The 22,801-nt window shown below is 38.8% G+C and overlaps 4 protein-coding genes across 10 annotated transcripts; 3 read left to right on the top strand and 1 right to left on the bottom strand.

The window, feature by feature from the left end:
• Nucleotides 1-254: 254 nt before the first annotated feature.
• Nucleotides 255-4,867, top strand: nherf4b (NHERF family PDZ scaffold protein 4b). Its single transcript, XM_088280447.1, has 11 exons — nucleotides 255-270; nucleotides 1,626-1,670; nucleotides 2,124-2,182; nucleotides 2,259-2,464; nucleotides 2,551-2,755; nucleotides 2,836-2,972; nucleotides 3,718-3,922; nucleotides 3,990-4,186; nucleotides 4,307-4,405; nucleotides 4,499-4,649; nucleotides 4,761-4,867. Exons 2-10 carry the CDS (start codon nucleotides 1,642-1,644, stop codon nucleotides 4,604-4,606), a joined length of 1,245 nt encoding a protein of 414 aa, XP_088136573.1. The 5' UTR covers nucleotides 255-270; nucleotides 1,626-1,641; the 3' UTR covers nucleotides 4,607-4,649; nucleotides 4,761-4,867.
• Nucleotides 4,868-5,482: 615 nt separating this feature from the next.
• On the bottom strand, nucleotides 5,483-13,973 carry LOC148319913 (acidic mammalian chitinase-like). Of its 3 annotated transcripts, XM_088280450.1 has the most exons (14): nucleotides 13,740-13,973; nucleotides 12,513-12,548; nucleotides 8,822-8,854; nucleotides 8,517-8,574; nucleotides 8,390-8,421; nucleotides 8,288-8,314; nucleotides 7,982-8,183; nucleotides 7,842-7,892; nucleotides 7,570-7,735; nucleotides 7,367-7,491; nucleotides 7,185-7,284; nucleotides 6,930-7,094; nucleotides 6,773-6,856; nucleotides 5,483-6,647 (listed from the first exon to the last, which is right to left on the bottom strand). In XM_088280450.1, exons 5-14 carry the CDS (start codon nucleotides 8,412-8,414, stop codon nucleotides 6,510-6,512), a joined length of 1,083 nt encoding a protein of 360 aa, XP_088136576.1. In that variant the 5' UTR covers nucleotides 8,415-8,421; nucleotides 8,517-8,574; nucleotides 8,822-8,854; nucleotides 12,513-12,548; nucleotides 13,740-13,973; the 3' UTR covers nucleotides 5,483-6,509. The 3 variants fall into 3 exon arrangements, with proteins under 3 accessions (XP_088136576.1, XP_088136575.1, XP_088136574.1); XM_088280449.1 differs by lacking the exon at nucleotides 8,822-8,854 and having other exon boundaries at nucleotides 12,407-12,548; XM_088280448.1 differs by lacking the exon at nucleotides 8,822-8,854.
• Nucleotides 13,974-14,988: 1,015 nt separating this feature from the next.
• LOC148319912 (polyubiquitin-A) lies at nucleotides 14,989-17,958 on the top strand. Of its 5 annotated transcripts, none has more exons than XM_088278833.1 (2): nucleotides 14,989-16,860; nucleotides 17,545-17,958. In XM_088278833.1, exons 1-2 carry the CDS (start codon nucleotides 14,989-14,991, stop codon nucleotides 17,956-17,958), a joined length of 2,286 nt encoding a protein of 761 aa, XP_088134959.1. The 5 variants fall into 5 exon arrangements, with proteins under 5 accessions (XP_088134959.1, XP_088134958.1, XP_088134957.1 ...); XM_088278832.1 differs by having other exon boundaries at nucleotides 14,989-17,035; nucleotides 17,720-17,958; XM_088278831.1 differs by having other exon boundaries at nucleotides 14,989-17,035; nucleotides 17,492-17,958.
• Nucleotides 17,959-19,870: 1,912 nt separating this feature from the next.
• Nucleotides 19,871-22,176, top strand: atp5mg (ATP synthase membrane subunit g). Its single transcript, XM_088278835.1, has 3 exons — nucleotides 19,871-20,038; nucleotides 20,373-20,533; nucleotides 21,977-22,176. Exons 1-3 carry the CDS (start codon nucleotides 19,987-19,989, stop codon nucleotides 22,073-22,075), a joined length of 312 nt encoding a protein of 103 aa, XP_088134961.1. The 5' UTR covers nucleotides 19,871-19,986; the 3' UTR covers nucleotides 22,076-22,176.
• Nucleotides 22,177-22,801: the final 625 nt, after the last annotated feature.

Here is a 22,801-nt window from a genome sequence, read left to right as displayed (position 1 = left end):
ACTTAGAAACATACTGAACTGCCTATTCTATAATTGACATGACTTCATGAAAACCATTCTCACACGGGCACACAGATAAGTTAATACACAATGTCACAAAAGTTTGACGTAAACTGAAGGTTCAGTATGAGTGCACAAATTTCATAATGATTAGACATTGTCCCTGCCTTGTGCCGGGGGTGGAGCCACACAGTCCAGAATAAATGTATGAGTTTGGATTACTCCCCGTTACATCTCCTTCTGTGCGGCGCAACATGACATCAAGCACAGGTACAACATTTAAAATATTTTACAATGTTTTTATTTTATTTTTTTAAATTTTTTGCAATAATGCCTTCTGTATATTGTTATCCATGTTGCAGATATTTATATTACTTAATATTTTGATGCCTTGTCTCGTGCTCTGGTCTTCCTTTCTACTGACTCTTTGAATCTATCCAGACTCTTAAAAAGATTGAACCTTAAAACTACAATATACATTTACAGTCTGACTCAACATGGTGTCTCATGGGACAATTATTAGCAAAGCGAATCCTACTCTGATGAATACTGTATTCCCCCCAGACCAAAAAGGTTTATGATGGGAAAAGCAAACAGTGATCCATTAGTTGCACCAAAGTGCTTTTTCTCTTCTCCACCCAAAAAGAGAAGCTTCATATCCTCATGCAGTATGTGAAGAATTTCATGTTGCCAAATTGTACTACTCACTGCGGTACTTTTATCTTGTCCTACTGGAAAAGAACAAGAAAGGAGAGGCAGTGTAGTTTGTCACACTCTGAGATGGACTCAATGTCACTGACATTGTTATCAAACGCAGTGAGACATAAGAGGACATGGAAAATCATTTTAAGCCCGGTATTATATATTATAAGAAGCATCATTGTCCTTCCTGGAGCAAAGTCCAGAAGGAACAAGAAAAAAAAAAGAAATTTAACCTGCATTCTATTATATGATTGGAAACAGAAAACGACTGTAATATTTGAACGTTTTGGTGGATATACTTTAAAAAAGAAAAATCAATTTATGATTCCAAAAGCATCAATTGATGCTGACTCAGAATTGACAATGATGAATTGATAATATAATAAACAATACTCCATGACAAAAATTAAAAAAAAAAAAATCTTGCCATGCATGGTTGGAGCCTTGTGTGTGTTGGCAGTGCTATCTTTGATTCTACTGGACAGTAGATTGCGAATGTTTTACAATGTTCTTTGAAAGCTGACCCTCCTTGAAAGCGAGCAAAGATTAAGATAATTCACGGGAAGTTGAACTTTATTTTATGGTTCCTCAATTTAAGTCTGTAAAACACGCTCTTTAATGCTTATGCTTCAGTTCAGTGGCTAGAACCGACATTTACAGAGCTCGAAGTTCAAATTGAGAATTGTGACTGACTGTGATTTATTAGTCTGTGTTTTGGGCTGGATGTTAAGCAAATAAGAAACCTTGTTTTAAATATTCACTTTCACTGCATGCGACTAAACGAAGACACTTGAGCTGATCTTTTTAATCCAAAAGTTTGGTGGTAATAAAAAGCAGGACAAAGTAAGTCTTTCTTTTGGTCTAATTGTTTCCATCTTATTTCCTTACCTTCCTACGCTCTTTCAACCAACTTGATTGCAAAGAAAGAACCACTACAACATGAACGTCAAGCCCCCGAAAGAAACAAGGTACCGCAAACAACAGCTACACATGAAAACATTCCTTTTTGCAGTGCTCATATTAAAAGAATGCCACTTCAAAACTTTCATTTTTTTTTTTGCTACTGCTCAGCACAGCAATTTGAATCTTGGGTCGATGTAATCTTTAATACACTGACACCAAGATAAGATTGTTCACAGATAGCGGTTTTATTGTGGCAATATCGTTATCATGACTCGCTACGTAATAATGATTTTAAATCCGTTCAAATCATTGAATGCAGATTTCAAATAATTCCCACTTGTATGATGTCTGTGCGCTTGATGCATTTGATGAAATTTACATCTCGTATTACATATACAAGGGACGATTCAAGAAAGTGACGTTAAGCAGTAACATACCTGATACATTTAAACGGCATATACACTCCTTAATTACATGTTAAACTAAAATGGTTTGGTCTCTTATCTCTTGCTGTGAAGGAAATTTACATTTAATCCTAAAGAAGGAATAGACAACCCAATGATGGTCATCACGGAAGGTACTTTTCTCAGGAGCTTTAAATCATCCACTGCCGACAGATGCATTGAAGTATCGTTCTCCCTCTTCACTTTCAGAGTCGACACCCAGACCACGTCTGTGTGTGCTTAAAAAGCAACAAGGAGAGGCCTATGGCTTTCATTTGAGAGTGGAATGGGTGCAACGAGGTCACATTATCAGAAATGTGGTTTCTGGGGGGATTGCGAGGCGCTGTGGACTCGAAGATGGAGACAGGCTTCTTGAAGTCAATAACATCTATGTGGAGGATGCTCCTCACCAGGAGGTCAACAAGTCTTCTGTTTATTCGGTCCATTTTTTCTTTTATATCTGGGAGAAGGGTCAGTTGAAATAACAGTCATCTTGCATCAGGTGTCCAGGAGAATAAAACGAAGTGGACATCATTTATGCTTATTGGTTCTGGACGGGGAGGCGTATGAAAAGGCAATCGCCAAAGGCCATGGCCTCCGAGATCTTGTTAAAGCATATAAAGGTGAAGACTTAAAACCACCAAGACTGTGTCACATCACCAGAGATCCCGTCTTGGGTCTGGGAATCAACTTCACACCTGTTGGAGGTAACACCACTCTTAGCACTCACATGTTTAACATTTGAGACTGTGCAGTATTTTTCTGTTTTGCCCATTTTGCCATGTAGCCGAAAAGGGTTGCTTCGCCGTCAACCTGGTGCCTGGAGGGGCGGCTGAAAAGGCCAGCGTTCGTCGGGGGGATCGCCTGGTGTGGATGAATGGAGCCGTGGTTTCAGATCTCACACACTCTGCACTCAGCAGAATGGTATAAACAGACTGCTTAATACATAATGATCAAAGTCCGGACATATTTGGACAATAGCGAAATATTTATCAGAATGATTATTTCCTTCTTGGAAGTGTTTTGCCAGGAGTTCACTTTAGACGCCTGCGTTGCGGATTGTTTATGGAATTTACTGCCTTCCCTTTTGTCAATCATGCTCTCTTTAGTTATGATCAAGATCACTGACTTGGCCAATAGGGATTTGTATTTGCCTAAAAAAAAATACAGTTTATTTGATTTCTTATTACAGGAGTCACAAAATAAACTCATCCACCTTGTTTGACACGTGTTGTGGTTTTACATCACTATTTTTCTCTTTCCATCATTCTGATACAAACTAGTTTCATCTGATTACAAACCGGATTTGAGATTATTATTTTTGGTTTTGTTTGGAATTTTAGGTACTCTTTTCTTGAATGCAGCCAGTGATGAAAAGTCTCAGCATTTCCATTTGTTAAGGGAACACTTAATTGTACATTAGAATAATAATGGACCTTCGACATACTATTCTTGACTTGTTGATTCATATTTTTCTCCTAGAGCTGATAAAAAAAAATCCTTCATTTAAGAATAATATAAAGGATAATGTAATCGCTTCTTTTTCTCAAAACAATTGTGATAATTTCTGTAAAATCATTAAGTAAAACCATTTGAAAAATTACTTTTGAACATAACAGTTTAAGCAAGATCTTAGCGTGATGCAACTTACTATACAATTTCGTTGTAGATGAAAAAATGTGGCAATGACATCACCATCCTAGTGATAGACAGCAAGAGCGAGAAGAAGTACACTCAACTAAAAATGCCTACACTCCCAACCATGGCGATTCCACACAATCTGCCTTACAGATCGAAAAAAATAGATTTGGATTTGGCACCTGGGGGCTATGGTTTCCTCCTTCGCTTCGAGAAAGCCCCTTCAGGACGGACAGGTGAGGGCTCAGAAAGTGCGCTCAACACAGCTATTGCATTTTGGTCTTGAATTGTTTCTTCCTACAGCTCATGTGCTGCGTGAGGTGGACACCGGCAGTCCAGCCGAGAGGGCTGGGATGCGAGACGGCGATGTGCTGCTGGAGGTGAATGGAGAGTCTGTGGAGTTGTTACAGCATGATGAGATTGTAACAAGAGTGAGAGAAAGTGGCCGGCGTATCTCACTTACCACAATTATCCCACAGGGACACGAATTCTACACACAGGTTGGTGTCGCTTTGCATTCCATTCTTCTTTTCGTGCGTGTTTAATACAATCAAAGCATCTGTGAATCTCATCTTGGGGTGTCATTGAAGCTCTATATACTTGGTCTAATGTCTTTACAGTTAGGTCTGTCACCTCTCCTCTACTGTGAGGATGATGGTATTCAAATGGAACGCGACGAAGCAGTCCATGCATCAGAGTATTGCCTACAAACTGTTATAGTAGGTTCATCCAAGTCCAGGCTGTATTCGATTCAAAACATCATCTTTCAATTAGACTTCACATAAAAAATGTTTTTTTTTTCTCTTGTCCAGGTGGCCCCAGGGAGCACAGGACAAACAATGGGTGATAAAGTGATGGAAGTCAATGGACAAATACCTGGAAAATGTAATTATGCTTGTGAAGGAAGGAGGGCGATGTGACGACTTGAAAATGAGCGACACGCTTTCTACCACCACCAGTGAGGTGACAAAATACTTCAGACTTGTAAATTAAAATAAAAAAAACATAAAACAGTCATTCAACAATTGTTATGTATATAATATTTACCTTACATTTCTGGTTCATTCTGAACAGGGCGAAGAAACAGAGGATTCACGCTTGTGAAATAACTTGGTAGCAATGACAACACTCCGTTCTGTGTACCTGCTGATGGGACCTAAAACTGTTTCCATGATTCTACCAGTGTCAAAATTAACTGGATGACTCATTTGAATGGCCCAGTTAAGTTTATCCTCCAAACAAGTGTCACGTGTTTTGAGGAAGATTAATGTTCATGTAAGATATGTGTAATGTAAAAATAATTGTAAATGTGTAATTATTAATAAAACAGCAATTTAAGTTTATTTAAAGTTAAATGAAGCTGAAAGGGGAAGTCAACCCACAAAATTTATTTTCGATATGTTCTATGTGCTTTCACTAATCTAAACATGGCATTCTGTTAATATTACATTTGTGGAAGTTAAGCAGAAAAATCCACCTATTTTTCTCTCAGGTTACAACCATTTTGTCACTTCTTTAATCTGAAAATGACATCACAGTTGTTCAGGGCTCATAAAATGACCAATCACGGCTGACCTGTTTTCTGAAGTTTAGCCGTGTCATTTCCAGTCGACAGAAGTGACAAAATGACCATGATAGCTAAAAGTAGGTGGATTTTACTGCTTAACCCATATTCTGCAAACGCAATATTAGTCAGAATGTAATTAGAACATATTCTTGTGAAAAAAAATTTTGGGGTTGACTTATCCATTAATTTTGTAAAAATGTGACATACAAAATAACTTCATACCTTAACCCAGTGATTGCCAACCTTTATTGAGCCAAGGTAAGTTTTTTAAGTTGAATAAAACGTCTCATGGCATACCCACCAAACAGAAATGTTACAAAAAAATGTCAATTATATAATTTCTGCCATCATTCATTCATTTGTAGGTTAAAGTCGCTTACATATGTAGGCAGATGAACAAAGATACACAATGTTGTAAATTCCTTTTGGGATGCCAAGCAGGAAATAAACCAAGCTCATGTGATTTTGCATACAAGTTACCAACACAATGGTCTAAAGGGAAAGTCAAGTCAAAACATTTCCTTCACAATAATGTGTTCTAAGTGGCCTCACAAGTCCAAACACAGCATTCTGATTAATATTGAATTTGTGTGACATGAATTAAGCGACAAAAATTCACCTGTTTTTATCTATCTCAGGCGTCGGCCATTTTATCACTTGCTGTTGACTGAAATTGACATCCCGGTTGCTGAGGGTTCAGGTAACAACCGATCATATCTTGCAAACATCACCTGATCTAGACCAGAAAACAGGCGGGCCGTGATTGGTCCCGACCTCAGCCATCTCCTGAGATGCACTTTTGCGGCTTAATGCATAGTCCACAAACACAATATTAATCCAAATGTCATATTTAGACTAATAGGGGTGCATACAACATATTTTAAAGATTTTTTTACTGTACTTCCCCTTTGAGTAGGCCAAATTGTGTAATTTGTATTTGACTAGTTAATTCGAAATATTCAGTTCCTTCAAACACATCATGAATGAAAAAGAATTTGGTTGATAGATTGATTGATCCCATTAGTAGATGAGTGTAGGAGTTTTAAAAAAATCATTTATGATTCGACCCACTTTGAGATAGTAATTGCACCGTCATAAAAATCGGTCAGATAATGAAGCTTTATCTCTATTATGGCCCCAATTAAGTAAATTCACCTACTGCACACACCGCTAACAAAATAATCATGTATTTGTCGTCTTGACAAATAAGTAAGATTGTGCTGTTTCAAAACATGAATCATGATGATGCTACTGGATTACAGAATAAACTCATCATGCAGACGTTGGATGACATGATATTTGTGGTCATAACTGCAGCACGTTTGATTGAAGTCATCCAGGTCCAGGGACAGAACAAAGGCTCCTCCAAAATTGTGTCTTTTAATATATCCGACCTTTGCAGCCAAGAGGAAACAAATGTTAACTATAATTCACGTATTCTAATATTATCAAGTTGAGGATCATCACACATTCTCATCACTCAGTTTGAGGGTTTTGCGCTCGGCTGAATAGTAACTACCTTTGCATCGATCCAAGCTTCGTTGTCAAAGAGAACCTGTGTAGTTGATGAAGCCCGAAGAAGTCCTTGCAGGTAAGAGCACACCTGAAAGGAAGACCCACATCTTGAAATATTGCATTCTCATCTGTTAAAATAGAAGCTGCTGATCAGAATTTACCTCAAAACGGGCCAAGAAACCTTCGGGTAAATCGTCCAACATCCCTCCCACTGGTTGAACAGCGCCCTGATCGTCAATTGTAAAAGATTCTCCAAATACCCCAATTCCCATGTTAATCTTATGGGTGGGTACTCCCGCCTTATTCCAGAAGTTTACTGCAAAAGTCTAACGTATGCAAGGAATGATTAGGGCCAAGAAAACACAAATGTTGTTCAAGATTTAGGTACAGTGGGGCTTGCAGTGATTGTTACTCACCGCCTTAAGGAATGATTCCTCGGCAGTGGAGAAAGACGGTGTGCCTTTCTGGAAGATAATTTCAATATCGGACGTCATCACGTTGAAGAATTCAACGTAGCTGATAAAAACAGAGAAGAGTTATTGCTTAGAAAAATACAAAAAGAGCAGATTGTGAAAATTATTTTCAAACGTGCATTTACTCCACAATCTTTTTGACTTCATAGCTCTGGGCGATGACTGATGGCTGAGTAGAGACACTCGCAGTGAGCAGGAGTTTTTCAGATCCATTATTGGCCGCCTCTGCGTTAAGGGCGTCGTCGAATTCCTATACAAACAAAACGCTTTGTGAAGTGGAGACCAAGCGTGTAAGACATGCTTTTATGTGACAATTTTAGAGTCATACCTGAATGAGCATTGTGAAATATTCAGCGTAAGCCACTAATAATGTCTGTGTGCTATCCAGCCACAAGATGTTTATCCCATCAAACATATAGTCAGGGTTTCTCAAAATGGAGATTGCAGACTGGATAAAAGCCTGCCTAGTTTCTGGTTTGTCTATCCGTTGGATACTGTTGAACACAAGGAAAAGTATAGTGGAAAAACAAATAAATTGAGTGCACGGATGAAGCTTTCCACTTTGTCTTCAGTTTGACTTCATTGTCCATCTCGACTTACAACGGACTTGAAATCAGGTTGACCTCCAGAAGTGTTTTCAGGTGTGGATTACTGTTGGACCAAGCACGTTTATTATTGAACATAATATCGAGGAGAAGAAAAAAAAAAAACAAGATAAATTTGCATGCACAATGTCTGACCTGTTCTTCAGTTTCTTGAAGAGTGGAAATTTCGTTTTGTCACTCGAGCTAGGGACAATTTTAAAACGTGAATCAACGCTGACAAAACTATAGATCATATGAGTACACAGGTGCGGTTGGATGTTATCAATCTTGAACTGTGCGACCCCCGATCGTTGGTCTGAGACGCTGTTATAGAGACACACCAGCCTTTCGGTTGAACCTAAAAGATTGTAAAAATCATGGTATGTAAAATAACTATAACTAAGTCTTTAGACTTTGCAAATTTGCTCACTGGATCTACAAAACATCGTAAGACAAACTTACCCAACCGAGCAGTGGTCAGAAGGAGACCTGCAAATTGACGTACTTTATTAACCTGTTAATCTGACTTTAATTGCCCCCCCCCAAAAAAAATGTGCACCTTACCTGCAAATAGAATGATATTGTGCATCTTGTTGCTATAGTTACAGAGTAATGAGAAGTAATAAGATGCAAGATTTGAGTTTTACTTGCCTCCAGAGTAGATCAAATAGTTTAGTCAAGATTTACTTACCTTTTTCAGATTTTTTTTTGTGTTTGTGGGAAAGCTTGAATCAATAACCAAAGAGCATCTGGAATAATTCAAGAAAAAAGCAGAGAGGGAATCAAGAACACAATTACTTTCAACAATCCATTTACAAAACCACTTCATTTGGGTGACAATTGCGCTAAAGCCAATCGCAGCGAACTTTGGGCAAGACTGGACATACTGAAGATGGAAGCAGCATGGAAATAAAACAATTCAAATTGGATAATTAAAATGTTTTCGCATACATCTTAAATCAATAATAATCAACAGATACAAATATGTGTACTTACCAACAGAAAGACAGCTTCGAGTACCTGTCTATGCTGATGGGTGAACGATAAAGAGATGGTCTCACTTAAATAGTCGAAGAAGGCGTGGCATTTCAGTGGGTATGTCTTTCTTCTCACGGAAACTCACCGTTCTTTAACCTTCTCATTATGCATTCATTATCAAAATTGGTGATAATTGTCCGAAAAAAAAAAACAGAGCTATTGTAATCGGCACAAAAAGACAGCCTGAGAGCTGTATGTGTTCCACTCTAGACGAAAGTTCAAATTCAGTTTATACTGGCTTATGGAGAGTCACTGTGAATTTACTCAACGTGGTTTGGAATAGCATTTCACAACACTTCCGTTTCCTTTCATGTCATCACTCACTGCACAGTTCAGGTCAAGGATTCTTTATTTATTAACTGTATTGTTTATTAACCGGTGCTTTCTGGCTTCTCGGCCATTCATCTGTACGAAGCTCCACTCAACTTCATTTTTAGAGCAGCGAGTTGATGCAAGACAACGCACCACAGATTCTATAATTCAGAATTTTATTGGTGAAAGAGATCAAATTAATAAATGTACAATTGTGAGAAGTTCTTGGAGAGATTCACTCTGACATCTGACTTCTATGGAATATTTAATTAGGTTGGGGTCCAGACTCTGACTGGGCCATCCCAGAAAGTAACATTTCTTTTGTTGAAGCTATTCAGTTGATTTACTTCTGTCCTTTGGGTTATTGTCCTTGTTACAAGTTTCAATGGATAGACGGATAGTTTTAAGTTTTCCTAAGAACATTTTGTGACTGTCCATAGTGGCAGTACGTCCATCTCAGGAGGCGGTGGCCATTTTGCCACTTGCTGTCAAATGAAAAAGATATCACAATAGCTCAGGGCTCAGGTCAGGACTAATCGGGATATGCTTACATATGTCACATGACCAATGTCATGGTCTGTCTTTGGATTTTGTTTTTTGACTTTAGTGTCACGTTTTCCCTTGCGTTTGTTTGTTTGTCTGTCTGTATCATGTTATTTCGGCCCACCTGTGCTTGTCATCCCGGTCCGTAGTTTTGGCCAATCACATCTCTCCAACCCTTTTATGTCTCAACAGTTTGTTATTTATATTTATATTTATATTTATATTTATATTTATATTTATATTTATATTTATATTTATATTTATATTTATATTTATATTTATATTTATATTTATATTTATATTTATATTTATATTTATATTTATATTTATATTGACTTCCTTTCAGTCCGAGTGCTTGTTTGGTTTCTTATGATCCTTGTTGTTTTTGGCTTTAGTATTATTGCAGTACTTTGTTTGTCTTTTTGTTTTCTTTAAATTTAATACTTTTGATTGCACTCCATTTTGGCCTCCCTGCTTTTTGGTCTTCCTCCACACAGACCGTCACAATGGGAACTCTGAAGACAGCTGGGCGGAACTGAGGTAGATGTTGTCCTAAAAGAGGACAGTGTAGCTAGACACTAACTAAAGCAGAGGTGTCAAAGTCATTTTTGTGAACGGGCCACATCGTGTTTCTGGTCTCCCTCAGAGGGCCGTTATGACTGTGAACTCATATAAATCACCTTACATTATCACTTACACACAACACATTGATACAAAGCTAGTTTTAAAATCAGAAGTCAGTAATAAATGGCAATATCTCATATCTCAATGTTGTTAAAAGTGAAGAAAATGTGCTAGAAGCAGCAAGTTGAAGCGCATGATTTTCCCTTCACGGGCCACATGAAATGAGGTCGCGAGTCACATCTGGCCCCCGGGCCTTGAGTTTGACACATGTGAACTAAAGGATGGTGGTGCCAGTGGTGTGCCTCATTAGATGATTTTGGATTCACGTGCAACAATATAGTTGCAACATGGGAATAAACAGGATACGCAGTACAAAAAAAAAAATTCCACCCTAACTGTACTCTGAAAGCCACTAACTAAAGCCACTTATCATTATGTAATTGTTGCTCCTTAAATAATTGTGAAGGGCATCATCAGAAAACATCCAGGATTCTATCGTGGTGGTAATTTCCACTTTTCGCAACAAGTACTGACTGTCCAATACTTTAGCTAAACATGTTTTTGTCTTCTTGCACTCACCCTGGCTTTATTTACGCAGCGTGAGTTCAGTATGGAGGCGTGCGGGTAGGGCCTACCCTCCCTTGCATGTGAATAAAAAAATGAATTTAAAAAAAAAAAGCACCAACCTAATAAGGTTATCATTAAACTATTTTGAATTTTAGAGTTTGTTACTCTGGTCTATGCTTGACATTGGTTTTCTTTGTCAATCTAATGTCAATTATTTTATCACATTTTCCCTGATCAAATACATAAAAGGCATGGCGCCGCACGCGACTACACGCACACACTAATTGGTGTAGACAGGTTTCATTTATCATTATATCATATTATTATATCATATATCCTGTATATCATATATTGCCTTTTAATTGTCATTTTGTCATTGTGCCAAATAAAATTTTCTATGCAGTTTCAAAAGTACTAGAGGAGTCAATACGATCGGTGAGTACTCAAAGAGTGAATACTCTTACTGGCAACTGTCTGAAAAGTGGTATCAAACATTACGGTATGCAGACTCCAATTAACTTGAGAAATTAACTCATCATGGAGTGAGTATGAGTACCCAGTAAAAAGCGAGGGCGGCAAAAGCCATGCAAGGTCCACGCAGGAAGGCCAACCTGACACCTGTAAGGTGGCTGTCCTAACTGGGTGGCAAAACCTTCTATCGAGAATTGTCTTGCCAAATTTGAACAAATAAAATGTTTATAAGCTTTCAGTGAAGTGTCCTGGTTCTTCAAGCGTAACTTGTCCTCCATCTTTATCATTTAGATTTCAGCCATCATCACTGTAGTCAAAATTGTATACTTTGTAGATCATAGGAAAGGTTTGATCATTTTTATTTAGAAAATGTCATCATAAAATCAAGCATAGCGAAACAAATGCAAATTTGCTGAGTCGCAGCCTTCCATAAAGAGCTAGAGTAGTATTTTTCTTTCTTTTGCTTTGTTCACATAGGACATATTTTTTGTAACCTGGGTACAAGCTCTTTTTTAGTTTTTTGTACATTAAGTACCTTTGAGAATTGCACATTTTTCTTATACAATTGGTACTTCCGCTTTTATAAGACTTGAGGATAAGGTGGCTTGATTCAGGACAACATCTGCAGTTTATGTAGTTGTTTGTAAATGTAATAATTTTGGTGTTATCTCAACAGATTAAATGTTAGGCAAGCCTCCTCTCCATCCATTTTTAAAACTCATTTGAGGACACATTTTTACTCTTTGGCTTTTGATGCAACTTGAGACTGTTCACTGTTCTGTTGTTTTCTGGTATCTACTGTATTTGTGTTAATATCATTAATTTGTATTTTAAATTACTGCTTTCACTGTCCTTTGTTGAATTATTGACATGTAAGATTATACTGTGAAGCGCTTTCTTACAGCCGTGGCTGTTGGGAATGCGTGATACAAATAAGGTTGTATTGTATTGAATAACATAAAGGAATGAAAACCTCCTTCAGAACAGTGCACATACTGGGGAAACCAATGGCATGTGTGTGCTTACAGCTCCTATGGTGTGGAGTTTACTCAAGGTGACGTACTGCATGCGTAACGATACTCCAGCAACTATGAGTCCTCCCCCAAACCACATGTGTCAAATCAAGACTGACCTATGAGAGGTGGGATGGTACCACAGGATTCCATGTCTGCAAGAAAATACAACAAAGAAATGTCAGTGAACTTCTAAACCAGGCGTGGGCAAACTACAGCCCGGGGGGCCACATGCGACCCGTTAAAACGTTTTAATCCGGCCCGCCGAACTTGAAAAAAATTAAATGAATAAACCTTGTTAATGTTTTATTTTTTAAATATTGTGGTGTGTCAAAGACATATATTTTGTTGGAATGCTTTTGTTAATATTCATTTAAAATTAAATGTATTTTTTTTTCCTCCGATGAGGTAAGGTTACCAAAACACTCCATCCAACTGCTCCTGGTCCGGCCCCTCAGGCAAATTTTAGAAGCCATTGTGGCCCGCCAATTAAAAGGTTTGCCCACATTGGAGTGGAAAACTCTGGCACTGACACTTTTCATTCCAAGCACAGAATAATCACTGAGAAAGTTTCTTTATTATTTTTTTAAAGACACACTGATAAACTGACCTTTTCTCACTTTGACTAGAATGGGGAGAAAAAAATGCTCCTCTCATTATTGAAATGAGTGGACCTCACTTTAAAGTACATTGTTGTATGGCTATATGCTTCAGAGCCCCAGACATGTGCACAAGGTAGTCAGGCGATAAAATATTTTGAGAATGTGACCGAACTCTTCTTAATATTGCCAAATCACAACCTTGTCACCACATGGCCAAATGCAGAATACACAAGGAATAATTGAAATAAAATACTTGACTATTTTTTATAACTCGGTTCACACTTGACGAATCTGTGAGGCCGAAAGCAGCTTCATAATTTTTCTTAAAAATTTTATCACAGTAATTTCTATTGTTTTGTTTTAAAAACAGGACATTATCGCCCACTTTTTGAAGCCTTTAAAATGTCATATCCTTTAATTGTGTTAGGGTATAACACCGTTTTGTACCTTTATTGCAGCTCTTCTTTTAATTTTATCGTCACGTACCTACAATATGGTCGTTTATAGCAACTGACGGAATTAGCATGTATAAAAAGAGGCGCTATATGAATTGATGGATTCGTACAGGACGTACAGTATTTGATTAAATTTAGGCAGCTATTTGTTTGGGCTAACTATTAAAAACTCGAACATTCATTACAGAAAACAATAAATGCACTGTATGACAACTGTTGTCTAACATTTGGGACTGAATAAAGCAAGCAGGCGCGTCATAAAACGTCACGAAACGCTGGGTTTGCTTACCTCTGAATCAAACACGGACGGTGACATTCGTACTTTTTATGACGATTACGGTGACGAACGTATAAAACACCAACACATTAGCACAGGATGAGGTAAAAGGACACTCTCGCCTACATTGAGGAGGAAAACCAGACTGGTTCATATTAAGACAAGTTCGACCAATTCCGTCCTGGAAGCACGTCCAGTCTTGATAGTAAGCACATTACAAGTTTTTTACAACCATTTATGCTCTCTCTCTCTCTCTCTCTCTCTCTGTGTGTCTCTCTGTCTCTCTCTCTCTCTCTCTCTCTCTCTCTCGATATACATACATACATACATACAGCCACAGTATAGACTAACATTTTAGACGCACAATATAATTTATTAAATAATAAGTCCAAACACTAGACTTGCACTGGATATCCAAAGAAATTCACAATGTGATTAAAAAAAAATAATTTTGTCCACAAAAGTACACTATATAGACTGGTTTAAAGACGAGTTGAAATGTTAAAGGTGTGGCAATTTTACTGATACAATACACACTTAGCATTCCTCTATACGTTAAAAGAGTTGCCTATTTTTGAAAAAAAAAAAAAAAAAAAAAAAAGGACAATCTAATTTTATTGAATGGTATGTTGGTATGTACGACAAACATGTAGGAAGTTCACAAGATGGATGAATTCAGTACCACATTATTTGTAACAAATATTTATTAATTTTTTTAAATCATACACTCCTGATTATCTTATCACATCTATTTTCAATTATTATAGTTTTTTTAATATTGCCCTTGTCTCTGTAAATAAATAAAGCAATAATTTAATAAAAATAAACCAAAAAAAGCACCACCCAGCCTTCTATTATCAATATACTTATCCTCACAAGGGTGGCGGACATGCCGAAGCCGTTCCAGGTGTCTTCTGGAAGTGGGTGGTTTACCCTGATCTGGTTGGCAGCCAATTGCAGGGCACACAAAGACAAACAACCAACTCCGCTCATAATCACACCTATAGGGGCAATTTAGAGTTTTCAACCTACTATGCATGTTTTGGAATGTGGGAGGAAACAGGATTACCCGCAGGTGGTATTAAGCACCAAATGTTGAAAATCAATGCTTTTGGTCTTTTGACTTTGAAGGGTCCACGATAGTGGGTAATGCCTGAGTGAAGCTTGATAGTGAAGTTAACTGTTATATGTGGTTTGCTTTTTTAAAGGAAGGAGCTACAATACACTAAACTTTTCTGTTTTGTTCTTCAAAGGTGAAAACATGCAAATCTTTGTGAAGACCCTAACGGGCAAGACCATCACCCTTGAGGTTGAAGGCAGTGACACTGTTGAGAATGTCAAAGCCAAAATCCAGGACAAGGAAGGCATTCCCCCTGATCAGCAGAGGCTGATCTTTGCTGGCAAACAGTTGGAAGATGGCCGGACCCTCTCTGACTATAACATTCAAAAAGAGTCCACCCTCCATCTTGTCTTGCGCCTGCGAGGTGGAATGCAGATCTTTGTAAAGACCCTAACTGGCAAGACCGTTACTCTTGAGGTTGAGGGTAGTGACACTGTTGAGAATGTGAAGGCCAAAATCCAGGACAAAGAAGGCATTCCTCCCGACCAACAGAGGTTGATCTTTGCTGGCAAACAGTTGGAAGATGGTCGGACCCTCTCTGACTACAACATTCAGAAAGAGTCCACCCTCCATCTTGTCCTGCGTCTGCGAGGTGGAATGCAGATCTTTGTAAAGACCCTAACTGGCAAGACTGTCACCCTTGAGGTTGAGGCCAGTGATACTGTTGAAAACGTGAAGGTCAAAATCCAGGACAAGGAAGGCATTCCTCCTGACCAACAGAGGTTGATCTTCGCTGGCAAACAACTGGAAGATGGCCGCACCCTTTCTGACTACAACATCCAGAAGGAGTCCACCCTCCATCTTGTCTTGCGCCTGCGAGGTGGCATGCAGATATTTGTGAAGACCCTCACTGGCAAGACCATCACACTTGAGGTTGAGGGCAGTGACACTGTTGAGAATGTGAAAGCCAAAATCCAGGACAAGGAAGGTATTCCCCCTGATCAGCAGAGGTTGATCTTTGCTGGTAAACAACTAGAAGATGGCCGCACTCTTTCTGACTACAACATCCAGAAGGAGTCCACCCTTCATCTTGTTCTACGTCTGCGAGGTGGCATGCAGATATTTGTGAAGACCCTCACCGGCAAGACCATCACCCTTGAGGTTGAAGACAGTGACACTGTTGAGAATGTGAAGGCCAAAATCCAGGACAAGGAAGGCATTCCTCCAGACCAACAGAGGTTGATCTTTGCTGGCAAACAACTGGAAGACGGCCGCACCCTCTCTGACTACAACATCCAGAAGGAGTCCACTCTCCATCTTGTCTTGCGTCTGCGAGGTGGCATGCAGATATTTGTGAAGACCCTCACTGGCAAGACCATCACCCTTGAAGTGGAGGGTAGTGACACTGTTGAGAATGTGAAAGCCAAAATCCAGGACAAGGAAGGCATTCCCCCTGATCAGCAGAGGTTGATCTTTGCTGGTAAACAACTAGAAGATGGCCGCACTCTTTCTGACTACAACATCCAGAAGGAGTCCACCCTTCATCTTGTCCTACGTCTGCGAGGTGGCATGCAGATATTTGTGAAGACCCTCACCGGCAAGACCATCACCCTTGAGGTTGAAGACAGTGACACTGTTGAGAATGTGAAGGCCAAAATCCAGGACAAGGAAGGCATTCCTCCAGACCAACAGAGGTTGATCTTTGCCGGCAAACAACTGGAAGACGGCCGCACCCTCTCTGACTACAACATCCAGAAGGAGTCCACCCTCCATCTTGTCTTGCGTCTGCGAGGTGGCATGCAGATATTTGTGAAGACCCTCACTGGCAAGACCATCACCCTTGAAGTGGAGGATAGTGACACTGTTGAGAATGTGAAAGCCAAAATCCAGGACAAGGAAGGCATTCCTCCTGACCAACAGCGGTTGATCTTTGCTGGCAAACAACTGGAAGATGGACGCACCCTCTCTGACTACAACATCCAGAAGGAGTCCACCCTCCATCTTGTCCTGCGTCTAAGAGGGGGCATGCAGATATTTGTGAAGACCCTCACCGGCAAGACCATCACCCTTGAGGTTGAAGGCAGTGACACTGTTGAGAATGTGAAGGCCAAAATCCAAGACAAGGAAGGCATTCCCCCTGATCAGCAGAGGTTGATCTTTGCTGGTAAGCAATTGGAAGATGGCAGGACACTCTCTGACTACAACATCCAGAAGGAGTCCACCCTCCATCTTGTCTTGCGTTTGCGAGGTGGAATGCAGATCTTTGTAAAGACCCTAACTGGCAAGACTGTCACTCTTGATGTTGAGGGCAGTGACACTGTTGAGAATGTCAAGGCCAATATCCAAGGCAAGGAAGGCATTCCCCCTGACCAGCAGCGATTGATATTTGCCGGCAAGCCACTGGAAGATGACCATACACTTTCTGACTACAACATCCAGAAGGAGTCCACCCTCCACCATGTCCTGCGTTTGAGAGGTGGAATGCAGATTTTTGTCAAGACCCTAACTGGCAAGACAATCACTCTTGAGGTTGAGGGCAGTGATACCGTTGAGAATGTCAAAGCAAAAATCGAGGACAAGGAAAGTATTCCACCTCATCACCAGAGGCTGATCTTTGCTGGCAAACAACTAGGATGTGACCGCACTCTCTGTGACTACAATATCCAGAAGGAATCTACCCTTCATCTTGTCCTGCGTCTGCGAGGTGGCATGCAGTTGTTTGTGAAGACCCTCACTGGAAAGACAATCACCCTTGAGGTTGAGGCCAATGATACAGTTGAAAATGTCAAGACCAAAATCCAGGACAAAGAGGGCATTCCCCCTGACCAACAAAGGCTGATCTTTGCTGGAAAGCAACTGGAAGATGGACGTACACTCTCTGATTACAACATCCAAAAGGAGGCAACACTTCATCTTGTCCTGCGTCTACGAGGTGGCATGCAGATTTTTGTGAAGACCCTCACTGGCAAGACCATCACCCTTGAGGTTGAGGACAGTGACACAGTTGAGAATGTAAAAGCCAAAATCCAGGACAAAGAAGGAATTCCTCCTGATCAGCAGAGGTTGATATTTGCAGGCAAACAATTGGAAGATGGCCGCACCCTCTCTGACTACAATATCCAGAAGGAGTCCACCCTCCATCTTGTCTTGCGTCTGCGAGGTGGGCTGTAGAGTATTTCTGGATCGCATGCTTAAACCTCTCAATCGAATATGTTATGTATGATTTGGTAAATGTGATTGAATAAAAGATTAAACCCACCAGAGGTCCCTTTCTAATTGGTTGTGAAGGTTTTAGAGATTTGCCTTTCCCCTATGATCACTGATTGACGTGGGGGCAACGAGGAGGATCGTATTCTCACCTAGAGGGGAGTATTTATTTTGAGAATAAATAAAATAAAATGACGAAATTAAAATTACATTTGTATTAAAATGTATACATTGTCCTGTGTAATATTTGAGGGTGAATGGTTGTATGACTAAATTAAAAATTAGAAGTTGTGAGTGTGAATGGTTGTTTCTATGACTAAATTCAAATTAAATTTACATTAAAATGTAGAAATTGGTGTGATTGTGTGCCCTGCATCTATGTGTACCCTGGCAACCACTTCAGGGTGTACTCTACCTGCTGCCCATAGACAGTTGGGATAGACTCCAGCTTGCCTGCGAGCCTTATGAAGATAAGCGGCTCAGATGATGGATGGATTTAATATAAATGTTGACGCTTCATCTGGCCATCTCTTGAGAATAGTGCTGTTGCCAATAAATCAGGATTCCACAAGAATGTGTCACAATGAGAGCAAGACCAGAACAAACCATGAAAAATATTAAGATTGTTTCAAATGAAAGCACATGGGTTTATGAACTTAATTTTAAATTGTTTCAAATGAAAGCACATGGGTTTATTAACTTCCATTTTAAATAGCACACACTGAAAAGCATACTTTTTTAACCTTGAATGAAATGATTTTAGTGTTTCGAGGTAATTTTGTTTTCATGTCAAAGTTTCTGTATGTGAATCAAAAACCTGGAGGGAAAAGAGCTCATTAAAAACATGTAACTAAAAAGAAGGGTTATTTATAATCTGGAGGACTTAGTGCCAAAATTAAATACGCAATGAAATGTTTCATTAAAATTGTTAGTTTCATTCATTAAATATGGAATTAAATATATTGGATAAATTCACCATTAAAGTGTCATTTATTAATTATATATGGAATTAAATGAATTAATGTGTTACTAATTAAAATACCAATGATTATATGTTTAAAAATGTTTTTTTCTGTATTTAATTATTTCATGGTCCCGCGTTGGAGCGTTTCATTAATTTTTAATGTCAGTCCGCGTCAACGTCTGATAGGCAGGTCCTAACACCTGATTGGTTGCGCTGCTCATCAAGTCAAGGCAAATCAACTCGAGTGAAAATACTCCACTACACTGAATGACGCGATTCATCTCTACATTAGTTTGAATACTCAAGCAAAACAACTAAATACAAGCCTCGACCGCTCAACCAAGGTAGCTCACGAATGTCTCATCATCGGAGCCGACATGTTTCCAACCATTTCAGGCCAAAGCAATGGCTTAGGCAAGATTTGAGTTTGTCAGCGTTTAGCCCCGTCCACTTACTTTGATGGGCGAGTTTGACAGATAAAATAGATTCATGAAACACTGCAACACGGGACCATGAAATAATTACACGGAAAAATAATTATTCATAGAACTATTGACATTGATTTAATTCCACATATAATTCTAGATGAAACATTTCATTAATGATACTTATTTAATTATTTAATAGTGCATTTTTAAATCTGATTTAATTCTATATTTAATGAATGAACGAAACAATTCATTAATGACGATTTTATTTAAACATTTCATGTAGTATTTAATTTGGCTTTCATTCCCCCATAGTAATGTGAAGTGGTTTTGACAGTGGTGCTCCTAATACATTTTTAAAATTGTTTTAGAAATAATGTTTTATTGGAACGGCGTATTAAAAACTTTTCGTGGCAGAAATTTTATAAAAGACATGAATTATTTATTGACAGATATTTTTACCCTTGTTGAGAAGATATAGGCAATTTACGTACAGGCATTTTGCTTAGGCAGCCCTCGAAAAAGGTCCTTTTGCTGGAGGTGACATTCAGTCGGTTAGCAGCAGGCGGGCGAGGGGTGTGCGTCGATTATCGTCTCAAAATGGCACAAGCAGTGCAAAAGCTGGTCGCCAAAGTACCAACTTTGGTTGGCGGTAAGTTCTTTTTGTATAGTTTGAGTTTTGTTCTAGTTAAATAACGCGTCTCCAATTAGGGGTTGCGATTTATTTTCAGGATCCACTATGTCCGTTGAGTTAGAACGACCTCGATGGGCTGGCTGCTAACTCAATAAAATGAAAAGTCGTCGTAGCTGTTGCGACTTTACGCACCTTTTCGTTTTCGAAACAAGTATTGATTATCTTTAATTGCTCGTTGTTGGTCGTTTAATAGTTGTCGGTCGCTGGGCGATCATTTGCGGTAGGAAGCTCAGTGCTAATGTTAGCATTAGCTGGTGTAGTTTTTTGCTGATCTTGTGTCCTCATCTCTCAGCCGCTGTCACCTACTCGAAACCTCGGCTAGCAACCTTCTGGCATTACGCCCGCGTCGAACTTGTTCCACCCAGTCCAGCCGAGATCCCGAAGGCCATCGAGGGGGCATCCAACATCATCAAGGGTTTCCAGACCGGACGTCTTGGACAAACAACAGTGAAGGTGCGTGAACGCGGCTTCACAGATCGTTGTGATGCATTTTCTGAATGCAATTTTAAAATGACTGAAAACAGTTTTGTATTGAAAGCCGGTTAATTTGTGATTGATTTTTTTATCAACATAATCACCTACACAATTCGAGATCCTATGCAACCGCTTTATCAGTTTTTACAACGATAACAATGCAAAGTCACACAGACCCTGTCGACAGGTACTGTGCAAGATTATTTTACCGTATTGCTTGAGTTTAATGGCTGAAATTGTGAATTTGCTTAAAATTGCAGTTCAAGTGGCTCATTTGTTGACATTTATATTCAGTGCGAGCCATTATGTTGGATGAACTTGACTACTTGGAAAAGTAGTCTAATTTTACTGCCGTGCAATATCTCTAATGTTTTGAACTCCTCGTTAAATAATATTTTTCTTTGTGCATTGAGAAGAACAAATCTCAACGTTGTCCAGAAGTTATCCCCTTCCTTTTAAATTGGTGTATTTAATCAGGTAAGGCAGTTGAGAATAGTCCATTTAAAATGCCACCATGGCAAAACATGGTTAAAATATTTTTAAAAAGTACAAATATGAAATATAAACTGTACTATGTGATGTACACAAAATGTAGTATACACAAAACTTGAAAACAAAATGAAACATAAAATTATACAATGACAAATCAAACTAGCCAACATCTTCCTTCCCACATCAATGCTCATTGCTGTTTTTTTAGATTTGTGAAGTTAATTTTGCTTAATCTCATTTAGCAGTATTGTGTGACCTTAAATAACAATTTTAAGTAAAGTAGCTGTTATAAAATCAAGTGGGGTATTTCTATGTTGCGAATTTTCACTTAAGCAAAAATAAATATAATTCATATGTAAGCAATCCTTTGGTTTTCAGAGGAGTTCTTTTCCTACGGCTGTGATGGAACTCGAATTTGTTTGAAGAATCAGCCGGAATGTGCTACACAAACACAATCGTAATGTCATAATTACAGAAAACATTTTTTTATTATAAACAGTTCTGGTCCTCAAATGGAAAAACATTGGAATAAAAAACAGCGGTATTTAAGCGTGCTTTCATATACCAAATGATGACTTCTTCTTGCGTGCAGTTCACCTCGTCAGTTGTAACCTTGCCTGTCCTGTTGCAAATGAAGCACTGGTTCCATTAGTGTAGCTCCCATGTGACTTGAAGCTCGCCTGACAGCTGGGCATAGGCATGTAATTGTCTCCTGGAGTGATCCTTTCTGGCCATCATTACCGTTTGAAGCAGTCTGTTTGTGTACACTTTTTTAATGAATTAAATTTTTTTTTTTTAATAATATAAGTTTTTTTTCCAAGGGTTAAAATGGAGCACTTTTTTTTTTATTCTGTATTAATGGATTTTATGTTTATTATGTTGATGAAACTGTTAAATTATTTATCAAAATGTGTTTTTCTGTCTTTGCAGGATGCACTGAGGAATGGGCTGGTGGCTACTGAAGTACTGATGTGGTTTTACATTGGCGAGTGCATTGGAAAAGGAGGAATTATTGGCTATAATGTCTAAATCTTTGGACTGTCCTTTTTTGTCTTTTCCTCTTGAGCATTATATGCTCTACGTCCTGCAAAGTGTTTGGGAACAATAAACAATATTATTACAAAAACAAATGTTTTCTCCACATGGTCCCTCTGTGTTCTTTTTCTGACTCTTGGGTTTTTGACTTTCCAACTTTCAAGTATGCAGGTTCATTTGTGAAGAAGACCTCTTAGATGCTTCCCAGATAAATTCTATATTTACATATACCGTTCCTGATAAAGTCTTGTTTCTTGTAGGAACAACAAATGAACACATTTTTGACTATGCTTATTATGCCCCAAAACGTGTTTTCATTTGTGGAATATTATTAAAAAAAAAGGGCATAGTGGTCAGATTTTGCTTCAACAAGAATGTGTATTACAAAGTATATTTTTGAATACATATTCAGTCACAATCAGAACATAATTGTCTTAAAAAAGTGGAATGGCAAAGAACCCAGTCTAGCAGGAATCTCAGAATTCATTAAGTATTTGATTTCATCTTCTAAGCCTCCTAGCTTCATTTCACCAGGTAATGCTCAAATATGTTCATGTTGGGGACTCAGTTGGCGAACTCTGGAACACCTCAAACATTTTGGAGCATTACAAGAATGTCAACGTGGAGGCTGACATACATGAATGTTCAGCAACAACCGCCCCCCTTGGAACCTGTGTTTGTCATGGTCTTCACCATTCCGGGCGCTCAAGATTTGATGAG

This window comes from Idiotropiscis lumnitzeri, chromosome 17, assembly GCF_059441095.1.
Source record: "Idiotropiscis lumnitzeri isolate Australia: NSW breed Sydney's pygmy pipehorse chromosome 17, RoL_Ilum_1.0, whole genome shotgun sequence".
Lineage (NCBI taxonomy): Eukaryota > Metazoa > Chordata > Actinopteri > Syngnathiformes > Syngnathidae > Idiotropiscis > Idiotropiscis lumnitzeri.
The sequence above is the reverse complement of the archived record's forward strand: the minus strand, read 5'-3'. Positions and strand labels throughout refer to the sequence as shown.

Excerpts from the sequence above, each read along its gene's own strand:
- LOC148319913 (XM_088280449.1), bottom strand. The coding sequence starts at position 8,414 with ATGCACAATATCATTCTATTTGCAG. Across the intron at positions 8,315-8,389 it reads CAATATCATTCTATTTGCAG|GTCTCCTTCTGACCACTGCT; the intron begins GTAAGGTGCACA and ends GTCAATTTGCAG. Across the intron at positions 6,648-6,772 it reads AAGCTTGGATCGATGCAAAG|GTCGGATATATTAAAAGACA; the intron begins GTAGTTACTATT and ends TTGGCTGCAAAG.
- LOC148319912 (XM_088278829.1), top strand. The coding sequence starts at position 14,989 with ATGCAAATCTTTGTGAAGACCCTAACGGGCAAGACCATCACCCTTGAG.
- nherf4b (XM_088280447.1), top strand. The coding sequence starts at position 1,642 with ATGAACGTCAAGCCCCCGAAAGAAACAAG. Across the intron at positions 2,465-2,550 it reads AGGATGCTCCTCACCAGGAG|GTGTCCAGGAGAATAAAACG; the intron begins GTCAACAAGTCT and ends ATCTTGCATCAG. Across the intron at positions 2,973-3,717 it reads ACTCTGCACTCAGCAGAATG|ATGAAAAAATGTGGCAATGA; the intron begins GTATAAACAGAC and ends ATTTCGTTGTAG.
- atp5mg (XM_088278835.1), top strand. The coding sequence starts at position 19,987 with ATGGCACAAGCAGTGCAAAAGCTGGTCGCCAAAGTACCAACTTTGGTT. Across the intron at positions 20,039-20,372 it reads AGTACCAACTTTGGTTGGCG|CCGCTGTCACCTACTCGAAA; the intron begins GTAAGTTCTTTT and ends CTCATCTCTCAG. Across the intron at positions 20,534-21,976 it reads TTGGACAAACAACAGTGAAG|GATGCACTGAGGAATGGGCT; the intron begins GTGCGTGAACGC and ends CTGTCTTTGCAG.